This window comes from Lethenteron reissneri, chromosome 21 (assembly GCF_015708825.2).
Source record: "Lethenteron reissneri isolate LAM-NWPU_2019-01 chromosome 21, ASM1570882v1, whole genome shotgun sequence".
In the NCBI taxonomy this organism is placed as follows: domain Eukaryota; kingdom Metazoa; phylum Chordata; class Hyperoartia; order Petromyzontiformes; family Petromyzontidae; genus Lethenteron; species Lethenteron reissneri.
This window is the reverse complement of record NC_083799.1, coordinates 4,816,645-4,828,900: the sequence shown is the minus strand read 5'-3', so window position 1 is coordinate 4,828,900 and position 12,256 is coordinate 4,816,645. Positions and strand designations below refer to the sequence as shown.

Genomic DNA, 12,256 nt, shown 5'->3' with positions numbered 1-12,256 from the left:
ATTTCTGAAAAAGATCTACAATATGTAAAGTTTAGTGAGCTTACCTGCTAAAATTAAAATAGTTTTGATTATTTTTTATATACAATAACGAGTTTCAAATTTAGTATTGCTGTAAGATTTTTAGCTATACAAAGTGATCACATTTCAGAAATTAACACTCCTGCATTCTCAAATGTCATTTGCAGGAAGTGAAATTACGTAACATTTGTTTTAATAAGTGCTGCCACTATAGTCCTCATAGTCTCCATTCCCATCAACAGTGTGAATAAGATTATTATAGTACTTTATACTGTGTAAGACCACTGCAGACATATTATGCAAGTATGTAGCTCTTATTCAAACATTTATGGTCATCACTCTCATGCAAACCTTATTTTCTCACATGAAATTGGCTCTTTCATAGTTTTAAAAATAAACCTTTAAGTCTCATAAGTCATCCCCAATATTCCTGATAAATCTAAAATGGTCCATTCTGCTTTATGTCTCCTTGTTTAGAGAAGTACATTACAAACTACCTTTAAGAGCTCCTTCTTTAATAATGGAAATTGCTGTGGGCCTTTTGTTCTCCTGTGCTACAATAGACAACAACATCGCCTTAAGAGAAAACAGTCAAGCGGCAGGTCACGTCTGGTGGGGTTAAAGCATAGAGTTTCCAATCTCTTCCAAGACCTCTGGTCAGTGTGGAAAAGTAGATCACATGCCCTCGAGTGGAGGCCCTTCCATGATCAGTGGTATAAACAAGATATTTCAGGGCTGCACTTTTACCTTTTTTTAATGATAAGAATTTGCATTTCCTTCACCACAACGGCAAGCCATGCCAGTTGTGTGAATGTTACGCGGGTTTTGGTAACTTACTCTGTTGTACTTGAGCTTGTCTTCCACTGCGGCCACTGGGCATGTCCCTCCGCTGCCGCCGCCACTGCTGATGCAACTGAGCGAGTGACTGTGGGTCTCTGGCAGGACGCCATCCTGGCTGCAAGAGGGCTGCCCAAGGGCACCGACGATAGGCGGCGCAGTGGAATGGAAGCTCAGAGGGGTGCTCTGTTGTGACTGCTGGTGCAGCATCTGCAGCTGGTGCAGATGCTGGAGGTGCGTACTGAGAGAGGAGGTAGCTGCAATGGAAAACGTCGTTACACTACCTGTATTGGTACGTTTAAACAGTGTATAATTTAACTCCTTTACATCATCATTCACTTATCTTTGTATGGAACGCATCCGAGAGTAATTCGATCAAGAAGATGGAGTGATGAAATTAGTGCATGTGGATTGCTGCATTGCAGGATTGTGAGCGATGGAGACCGCGTGGGCAGGTCTTCATCCAGCAGTGTATTTATCATGGTTGATGACGTCTGTGTGTGTATCCATCTTTCAAGAACCCTTTTGTGGTGTTTTAATTATTGCTTATGTGGCTAATTATTTCTCAAAATACTTAAAGCAAAATGGTTTATCAATAATGTTTGTTTTGGAGATATTCAATTCTTCAGCAAATGGACCTCATGACAAAAGCTTATGGGCAAATCATTCATATGCATCTCCTTAATTTTATCTGGTATGAAATAGTTTTTTTTTTTTAATAAAAAGGCTTATGTCTCTCAGGGAAAGTGGAAACAAATAACGAAATATGCAGCAAACACCTGCGGCCTATCTGCCCATAGATCGTGATGATGACTCTCGAAAATCTATAAACTATACATTGGTGCTTGAGACATGAAGATGTTAACATTCGTCGATATGGAGATTTTGAATTCAGAGATAATATTAATACCCATCAAAATATGCATTTCCATGTTAACATCTAAAATATATCATCTTTATCATCAGCCATGGTCTATCCACTTCTGGATGAAGGCCTCGTTACACCATTTTCCATTAAAATGACCCCATCACACCATCTCCGTAGTGTGCAGCATCTCAGTTGCATCCTTTACCTTGGCTGTTATTCTGCAAACTTTTTTTTATTGCAGCCATACAATATTCAGGAGAAGAAAAGAAAAGAATTGAACAGGAAAAAACGGAAATGACAAAAACGCCTTATCAAAATTACAACCATTATAGTGCATTCAGCAGAAGTGGCATTTTGAGCAAAGCCATTAAAGGCACTCTGCCCAAGTCTTACAGCGGCCATGATATACGGTTGCTTTATGATGTCGGCTTGACAGTCGCTGTTTAAGCTGCCCCAAACGTGAAGGGAAATCGATAGTTCTGAAGCGAAATACAATTTTAATGGTGGCGAGATCGTCAGCACATCACTCGTAATGGGATCATTGCGTATTTCATCATGTGCAAACGCGCCGCTGCATGAGCATTCAGTGCACAGTGGCTGCAGAAGGAAGGTCCGATATCGCCTCGAGATATTGCCTCGTGCTTGCACTGCCAACGAAACTTATAGAAAGTTTCCATCACCGTTACGCTAATCCCCAAATTTGGTAAACAAAAATAAATAAACTGTACAATTAAAACCCATTTTACGTCTGCACATTTCATAAAACCGTACAATATTGTACAATTATAGTCAAGGTACAACAGAATGAAGTTAAACAATTCAAATATAAACAATAACGTCATAACGTTTTTGTACAAGGCATTGCGTTTATAGTTAGAGACGCGAAAGTTTTGTTTGAAACTCCTTTAGGGACAGACATCCAAAGGTGGGCAGTGGGAAAAAAATCCCACAGGAAGCCCTTATTTGTGTTTGGCGGTCATTGCTGTGGCTGAGACCCGTGTCATGGAGGCGATCGCGCTTGTGTGACGGGATTGATCCATCGTCCCGTCACGTTGAGCGGAGGAGACAGTGTGATTACAGCCGTACCCAACCGCCACACCCACGCCTGTCAGGACCACACTCCTCGCACCGCACACCAAAGCCCAATGCATAATTTATTCCCGTGGTGATTTTTTTTATACCCACAAAATAGGGGGTTGGAGGGGAAAAAGAATCGATACCGCCACACTTGCTGTAAAATGGGTTTTTGAGACAGATGGGGTCAGCACGCAGAGGGTCGCGAGGCGCCGTGTGGGATGTGGAGGCCGTGCCGTCGTGTGTACATGTTTGGGTTTGCCCATTGTTAGCCTCCCCCCTCTCGAATTGCTCTATTTCCTCCTCGGAACTCACGCAGAAAAGCCCCACGTGATATACATTTAAAATATTTGCACTTCAATATATTTTTTTGTTGTTTAAAAAAAATTACTAAAACAGCAATCGCATCTCTTCACACGGCTCTGCGTGTAGATGTACACCTGTTTGAAGCAAAAGTGTTGAGGGGCTCGGTTGTGAATCACGATCCATTCAATATTATGGTAGTAATATGGTTCTTTTCAGCATGTGTTGGAAATGTGAACTGTAGGCATCAAACGTACCTTTCACTGGCCCTAGATAGCAGGCCGCCTTATAAAGCATCAGGCACATACAGCAGGATTGTCAATGATGGATGGCAAGCCATCTCTTATCTCCCTGACCGACAGCTTCAAATTAATGGAAATAACTCTAGCATGCTTAAAAGAGTTGATATACACAGGAGCAAATTTTTATTCAAGATCAAAGTCATACAAAAAACAATACTTTCCACTCTGCAGACTTTATTCACAAGCAACAATCACAATTTGATGCTGAACACTGCTGTTCCTGCAGCGTGAGGATTTTCATTTCAAGTATGTATGGGGTAATTTGATTGTGTCCATTAATTTCAGTTCATTGGAATATATTTTACCAGCTGATGGCCCATAGAGATGATGTTAAATTGGAAAAAGTATACTTTTTGGTTTAAATATTTGTTTATTTAAGTGGTTGTCATAAATGACCTAATTTTGTGTCTCGAATACGAGGGTGACCCTTGAGAATTAAATACAAAACCTCTAAGAGGGTTCTTACCTGTACAGTGCCCGAGACGAGCTTTCAATCGATTTCACAGCAAAGTTATTGGAGCATGAATAGCAGTAATAGATTTAGGTCATAACATTCAATCACACCCACTACACCTACCTCCTGAACTGATTTGTTCATTCAAGTAGTGTAGTTTTGATCAAGCATCATAATTGATTCTGATTGCAGTCTGCTGGCAGCAGTACTTAAATGCACTCCCTTGTGGATTTGAAACACACGTTATGATGAAGCTAGAGCAAAAGCCAAATCTTTCCATGTGACATCAGAAATTATATTAAAGGAACACAAACGCAAGCACTAGTGAAGATCTTGACTTTAAGTAAACAAATTAATTAAAAAACATGGATCTTCTCCCAATTATGTTGCATGAATATGATGGCATTTCAACAAAGGTAATGGGTTGTGATTATAAGCTGTATCATACACAGACACTTCTAGTATCACAGTATTGGTTTTTCATTGTCCGTTTTGTGTATCATGTTCACTCCTGTGCTGAATCTAAACGTGTCTCTCCATAATAGAGGTTTTTGGGTTAGATAGCAGTAAAAATATAAATGTGTCGTTAAAACTCGCCACCACCCGACACAGCCAACTAGTAAGGGTTGTTATGTAAACATAACATGCCAATTCGTCACGAGTACAGCACACCGGTGTGTTGGAGAGCCAAGCCACAACATTTACAAACTGAGTACGACGTTTTAAACTAAATGTGTCGGTGTGTCTGACAGATTATGCCTCTACCATGATATAACTTGTAGACTTGTACATTTGTCATACACACACATTAGAATTATCACTCACTAAAATGTCCTAAATGGTATTGTGCTTTCATGCAATGTCTATAAATCAATACTACTTAATTAATTATATTAAAAGTTATATTATGAATACTTAATTGACCATTGTTTATACAGTTTAATTTGCAAATGAAGATTTTTTATTTTGAAAAATTACAGAAATAGACGATGCGCTTACATTCCAGCATGACCATGGATAATTATCTTAGAAACAAACCTGTTATTGTCCTTGAAGACCATTTCCAGAACAAAACCCTCCAGGGATGTGCACCAGTCCAATGTGTTATTCTGTGACCATGCTGCTGTATATATGGCAATCAAAACTGGCATTTAACAGCCAATTAATTTTAGCGTTGATGCATACAACTGTACGGGCTGCTTCTCTGCTGTCACTTGTGCACGTATGTAATTGCTCTAGAATGCACAGTAATGGACTACAACGTGGTCGCTGGATTTTAGTGATTAAAGGTCACTCAACAATATTTAAGCCTTAAGGTGGCATTTCAGATGTTTTTTTTTTATCTTTGAAAATATGTCACCGACAGCCATTATTAAACCTACTTTCTTGGAATAATTAAATTCAAGGATGATTGGTCCAATAGCACAGGGTTTGCAATCTGACCGGACCAATATCAGGTCACATTCTCATCAGCTAATCGGAGAAAATACAAACAGGTGATATAGCTATAGTGATGTGAATCAATACAAGCATCTATAATGTGACTGGATTGAGTCTACAGTAATATGAATCTATAAACTATAACGTGGGATTCATCTATCGAGTCTATATTGGTATAAAAAAGCAATAAAATCCTACATAAAAACTTCTGATGTGTCTGATCTGATGCAAGGATTGTGAGCGTAAGAATCTATTTTAATTGATACATTAATGAATAACTAAGTCCTTAACAAGTCTGTTGAAATAGTCCATGACTGCTAGCTACACATGTTTCTGTTACTATTATCTGAAGTTCAACATACATCAACTATTTGAGTAATGCAGTATTGCATACTTGCCTTAAAATCTTATCCCCATCATCTGAACTGGATTGTATTTAGTTGTTAGGCAATTGGATCAGAGAACCCATTGATCAGATTTAACAAGCAAGGAATGATATATAAATCAGTTCCCATCATATGGGGTATGCTGGCATGAGAATGTTATCACTGTGATGGAAACACTAATGCATTTTTGTTGCTATTCCTGTTCGATTCAACAATATTTAAGACCATAGAATATACACACAACACATTTAAATCCTATTATGTATAATATTAATCCATTGTACAGTAAGCGAAATAAAACAACCCTGTAATTATGAGTACCTAATAAGCAAGAAACCACGCTTAAAAACAGGGACTGGCATAGTATGAGCTACTTTCAGTAAACATGGCTGAGATTGTACGAAATGTTTGTCTCATGCTTTGTTTGAGACCAGTGCTCAAAACATCTCTCATCACACGGTCAAAGCTGTACTTCAATTTGTTTGAGCACATAACAATTTGCATTCCATATGGAGGTAGCCATATATCATAAGATGAATTGACAATCTGATACTGTGAATTTACTACCACGTTGTTGCGGCAATGACGGAGGTGGTGGCAGTTTTTTTTATTGGGGTTGCTCAGCACAGGCCCAAAATACCAAAATACCATTGGCCAGCAAAGGCAGCAATATATTAAATGTTTAATGAGGGATGGCAGTGGTATTACTAGTGAGGGTGGTGTTTACGTTTGTTGTGAGACTGACAACAAGTGACACTGGTATTTAGGGTTACCACCTGTCCTGGTTTTTCCATTGTCTAATTTTCCAGATTCCTCTCCTGGGATATCTCCAAGTCTTAATAGTCATGGTTTATATTCGTTGCGTAATAATACACCACTCAACGCAATTCATTTCTTTGTAGTTCACCCCTCTTCTGGTTTTGCTAGATATTATTTTTCTCCATATTGCGTTTCGTATTTTCCGTACTTCACATTGATTTAGTGTTTTAGGGCGCTTTGACGTGGTGACGGCTTTGGTACCTTGCAGGCTGTGCAGCGGTAGCGGTAGCGCCAAGAGGCCACTGGATGTTGCTGCTGCTGTGGTAGTGAGGCTCCGAGGTGAGGGCAGTGTGAGAACCAAGCCTTGAGGGTGCCCCACTCTGCTCGTCGCACCGCCACCCAGACCGGCTCCCACCCCCGCCATTCCAAATGGTAACAGCAGCGGAGTCATGAGCTTTCGACACAGAAAACATCAGGGACGGCAGGGGAGTGAACTTGTTTTTTTTTTCGAATGCCGTATTCCACATAAATATTTGAATGTGATAGCCTCTCCAATGTTTCCTGGTTGAACCGAGTGTTGTTCGGTATGATGTCCAATGTTTTGCTCCACGTCGACATCATGCACGACCGGAAAACATCTAGGCAGCAGTATTTGAATGCGATTCCAATAGTATTGTGGCAAAATACTTCTAACGATGCTAGTCATTATGTTAACTTTAATATTTAACAAATGCTCGTAAAAAAGTACAATTATATGTTTGTGTTCGTACAGCATATGCAAAATAAACTCCCCTGTCAACTCCCCTGTTGAAAGAAATAAAATGAAAAATCTGATGATTAATTTTATATCGCGTCGTTCATACAAACTGCATCTCACAATCACTGAGGAACTAGAGATACGCTGGAAGGCAGCCAGACAGTTATCCGGTGGCAACAATTACTCTGCAGTTGTCTATATATTGTATTGTGACATTGATTGTAAACTTGTACATTGATGTAGAAAATAGAGCAAAAACTATTTTTTTTGTTATTTTAAACAATGCACAAGTTTCTTGAATCTCACCACTTCTGTCGAATCAGCAGAATAAACGAGTAAACCACAGTTGACCAGCAGGTAGCGTGTGGTGGGGTAAAGTGTGGGTACTCCCACCTCTTCAAAAATGTCTGGATAGAATCAAAGTTTAGTCCAAATACCATCTTGAGGAGGATCTCTAGAACTCCCTGTAGTGGAGTCCCTTTTGCAAGAAGTGGCATTAGCAAGAAATTGCAGGGCTGTACCTTTACCTGTATGGGGGATGGCCCGCTCTGGCAGGCCAGGTGCTGCAGGGCTGGCGATGCCCGCTGTTCGGCCGTCCCCATTGCCGGCAAGAACGGCGTTCCCGTTGACTCTTCAGCACGGACCACAAGGCAGGTGCACAATTAAGCAAACCTCACCCGACAACATTTATTGTCAGATGACGTATTATGAAACAATAAGAACGACACTAGAGTGCAACTGGTCGATTGGGTGGCACGTTTTCAGATGCAGCATCATATCAACGCTGGCACGTAACTTGGTTAAATTAATAACGTTAAAACGAGTAAACTTTTTTTGGCTGTTTTGCGGGGAAAACCTTGCGCACCGTGAAATAGGGTTTCCCATTACTGGGTCGGTTGAAATTATTCATGCACGCATTGTGTCCCAGGTAATCGGAATCGGGCCGTGCCAACTTAAAAGTGCACTTAATTTTCTCTCCATTGGTCAGAATAAATCTCCATTTGGTCCAACCAAGAGCTGACTTTCTTTTATCTTTTCTCCCAAAAAGAAAGAACATGTTGCAAAATGTCCAAACCTGTTACCACACAAGTGCATCACTTGTTTTCGGTCACGTTTTAGAACGCAGTTGCACGGCATTTGAGATTCTAAATAGACTTGACTAGCAAAGCTCTTGCAACAAAGTAGTCATTGGCGCTGAGCCTGGATCCGTGCATCTTTGTGAGAACGTTAATTGGATCACAGGATGCTGCGTGGCTCGTGGGGCTCAAAGACAGCGCAAGAAAAGGAAGCAAATTACCAACGCGCTCTTAGTCGCAGATGAGTCATTCTGTTGGCACACCAGCGCTTGAGTATACATGTTTTCCGGTGAAACACGCACGTATGAGTTTTGTTTACTGCATAATGTAGAGTTTAAACTATATTTACAATGCACAATTCGTTATTATTTTGTAGGTGCACAAATAAAGGTGCGATGGGTGTAAGAATGAATAATAAATTAAACGTACCAATGGTTGTACACATTTCTAATATCTATTACTTAATGAACTTCACGCACACACTTCTTGTGGAGGAGGCCCTGAAGCTCTCTGTTCTTTTGTCAGAAATTCCCCCAACTCAGAGAGACAAGTGAAAAATGGTTATAAAATACACCAACTCCACAGTCATATAACTTGCCACTGCCCAACCTCCCAATGTCAGATTGATGAAGTGTTCCCCGAACCCAAGCACTCGCATGAACAATAAATAAATACGCTACACCACTGTCACCTCCTGAAAAATACACGTTTTAAGTGTTAACTTTATAAACAATGCCTGTTATTTACATAAACAAATAATGCATTGGGCATTTAACTCTTTGGCACAATTGGACTGTTCTGAAAGTCAATTAATTGATCATGGCTATGGCTAATATGCAGGACAGTTTTAATCATAAGTTGAGGACATGTCAACAATGTGAATGTGTTTAGTAGCATTTTTAAACATTAATTTGTGCATCCTATGTCTCGCAACAGGCTTATTTATAAACACACAAAATGTTATAAGAGTAATTAAGGTGTGCAAATAAAGGCAGAAGCAAAATAAATGAATTATGTTGTATCAGTGCCTATTGATTTACATCAGTTTGATCCCGATACAGCTAGTCTCTCGAGCTAAAGGAACTCGGCATGACTTGTCTTAGACAATACCCAAGCTAAATGCTTGAAGCATAACTCGATGTATACAAGATTCGACCATACAATTGAAAATCACTGCCAGGAAATGACACATTCACAATTGATGTACATTACTAGAACACAAAACATTTTTGCGAGCGATGCTTATTTTGATAAAATAAAAGCTTGAAAACCAGTTACAAATATTACCTTACATTCTATGGAACTGACATTCAACAGCAGTCGTGCATGGATTAGCACACTATGCGACGAACCTGGCAAACTGAGCTCAATTACTGGCCCCAGCTAACATCAGTGGAGAGTGCTATCTAGATCAGTCATGGTACCTCCTTTCTCACGAACCCATGCTGACTAGCATGAAGCGTGCTTAAATAACCCCCCGACCGACACAATGTGAGGAGGCGTTCATTCAGCAGCGGATTGACAGAGCTATAAATTATTATTATTAGATGATGATATTAAGTGCATAAAGTATGTGTTTTTGCTGTACTTAAAAAAAAGTTTGCGGGGACGTTGTCAGTTCTAATGTTACTCTTTGGTTCTTTCGGTAAAGTCACGTAGAAAGATAAAATAATAAATAATAGCATACGACGTTTTGATTGCAACACAAGCAATCATCATCAGGTACAAATTAAAGAGAAAACAAAACCTCGTAAACTTAGAAATATAATGTAATACAACACAGATAGTCGGCTAACGTAACAGTCAGCACCCTACCTGGTTGATTACGTTTATCCAAAGATTGCAAAATTTAAGAGAAAGAGATTAAACACAGAACAGGAGACACATAGACAGACACGTAAGCAGAGAAAGATAACACAGAGACACACAGAGAGAGACAAACACATAGGCACAGAGAAACGACGCCCCTGTGTCGAGGCCATAAATAGAGAAAGAGGGGGGCAGAGAGGGATGGGGGTTGAGAAATTAGCATGTCAATGTTCTCTCGACACAGAGGCGTCGTTTCTCTGTGTGCCTATGTGTTTGTCTCTTTCTGTGTGTCTCTGTGTGATCTCTCTCTCTGCTTAGGTGTCTGTCTATGTGTCTCCTGTTCTGTGTTTAATCTCTCTCTTAAATTTAGCAATCTTTGGAAAAACTTAATCAACCAGGTAGGGTGCTGACTGTTATGTTAGCCGACTATCTGTGTTGTATTACATTATATTTCTAAGTTTACTAGGTTTTGTTTTCTCTTTCATTTGTACCTGATGATGATTGCTTGTGTTGCAATCGAAACGTCGTATGCTATTATTTATTATTTTCTCTTTCTACGTGACTTTACCGAAAGAGCCAAAGAGTAATTCCTGCAGTCACGAAAGCGCCAAATCAAGTTTTAGTTCTAATGTTGCAATATGTCAGTGCAATTCATGAACAAAATAGGAAACGAGTTTTCAACACTCACCAAAGCTGCCGTGTGTCTCTTCCTCCAGTCGGCCCTCTGTTGATCTCATGGCCATAATCAGGGGCTCTTTCAACCCTGCACTCCTGTTCTCCACCATATTCGGCACGCCCAGGTGCAGCTGCACATTTTGGCTCTCTGCTGGTGGTCTAATGTTGCACATTCCGTCCTCGGGTGTCTGTGTCCCAGCCCAGCTGCCCGGCTCGTTTGCATCCCGAGTCGCTGCCGGCCGCGTCTCCTGCAGCTCGGCTCTGCTATTCGTTGCTCCCATGCTCTGCCTGCAATCCAGCAAGGGGTCTTGAGTCTCTTCTACCAGGCACGTCAGCCTCGGTCTCTGGTCCGTGAACACTGTCGACTGGTATCGGCCGTTTGCCTGAGTGTCGAATGTGGGCAGTCTCTCTGTGTTGGCCAAAACAATGTTCTGTGTGTCCTTTGAACTTTCAAACAGCCGTCTCTTTTCACAGTTGCCACTCAATAGCAGGGATGAACTGAGAGGCGGAACCTTCCTGTTCAGCTGGCGATGCTGCTCAGAGATCATTGCATCCTACCACAAAATAACAAAACAACACAAAAGGGTGGCTAAGTTATTACATGTATGTATGTAGAACTTCCTTTGCACAGTTCGTAGCCAACTGTGATAATCGGAGGTGAAAGTGAGCCAGACAATAATCTCACACCAGTCAAATTGCCGTGTGGCCGTATGTAGGTGGTATGTTGTATTTACATTATTTTCCAAATTCAGATATGTCTCGAACCATACTTACATTGATCAATGGTGATGTCACACAAATCAAATATAATTTGTCAGATTTGGGACTGTGGTGCCACGTTACTTTTAACTCACACTGCTAAGTCATAATATTGCATTTAAGTAGGCCTGTGTGGCATGTTCATGCTTTTAAATGTAGCCGAGCTTGATCAGAAATGCGGTGATGTTGGCTAGTCTTTTACATGTAAAAGCCCTAATATAGTCTATTTCCATCATTTGTAACCTACAAATAAAATTTGAAACAACCCAGGTCAAAATTAGTCCGAGGTTGAGGGGCTCACGTCACCAGAAGCCAATTAAGCCGACTGAATGAATAGTTGACTTAATAATAAATTACAATATAGCACCTGACCCCAAAATGATTGAGCAGTGATCGAGTGTTTACAGTTGTTTAAGGCCAAGCTTCTACCCCAACCTGGCTTTAACCAGCGCTGAAGTGGGTATTAGGACTAATCCAGTTTATCTCGCGATATGCCGAGGAGAATTTACATTTTCATCATAACAGCTTTTGATATATATTTTTTAAGCAAATACGGCATGACTTTAATAACTTGGACAGAGGAATGTGACTTCATATTTGTGTTTATATTTTCCATTCAATCATCTGCTGCGTTTATTTTTTACAGCAATGAAAGTACACAATCGTCATCTTATGCTGTGTTATATAATATACTTGAAGAATTCACACACATGTTGTGTTATAGCAAGGATGTTTTGTG

The 12,256-nt window shown here is 40.2% G+C and overlaps 1 protein-coding gene across 1 annotated transcript in view; it reads right to left on the bottom strand.

Annotated features, from left to right (window-relative positions):
* LOC133345093 (POU domain, class 6, transcription factor 2-like) overlaps positions 1 to 12,256 on the bottom strand; it is a 41,934-nt gene that overhangs the window by 16,940 nt on the left and 12,738 nt on the right. Inside the window, exons 3-6 of the mRNA XM_061555567.1 lie at positions 10,772 to 11,312; positions 7,726 to 7,829; positions 6,703 to 6,895; positions 856 to 1,112 (exon numbers count right to left, since the gene is read on the bottom strand). Coding sequence (XP_061411551.1) covers positions 856 to 1,112; positions 6,703 to 6,895; positions 7,726 to 7,829; positions 10,772 to 11,312 — 1,095 coding nt within the window. The remainder of the gene's footprint in view (positions 1 to 855; positions 1,113 to 6,702; positions 6,896 to 7,725; positions 7,830 to 10,771; positions 11,313 to 12,256) is intronic.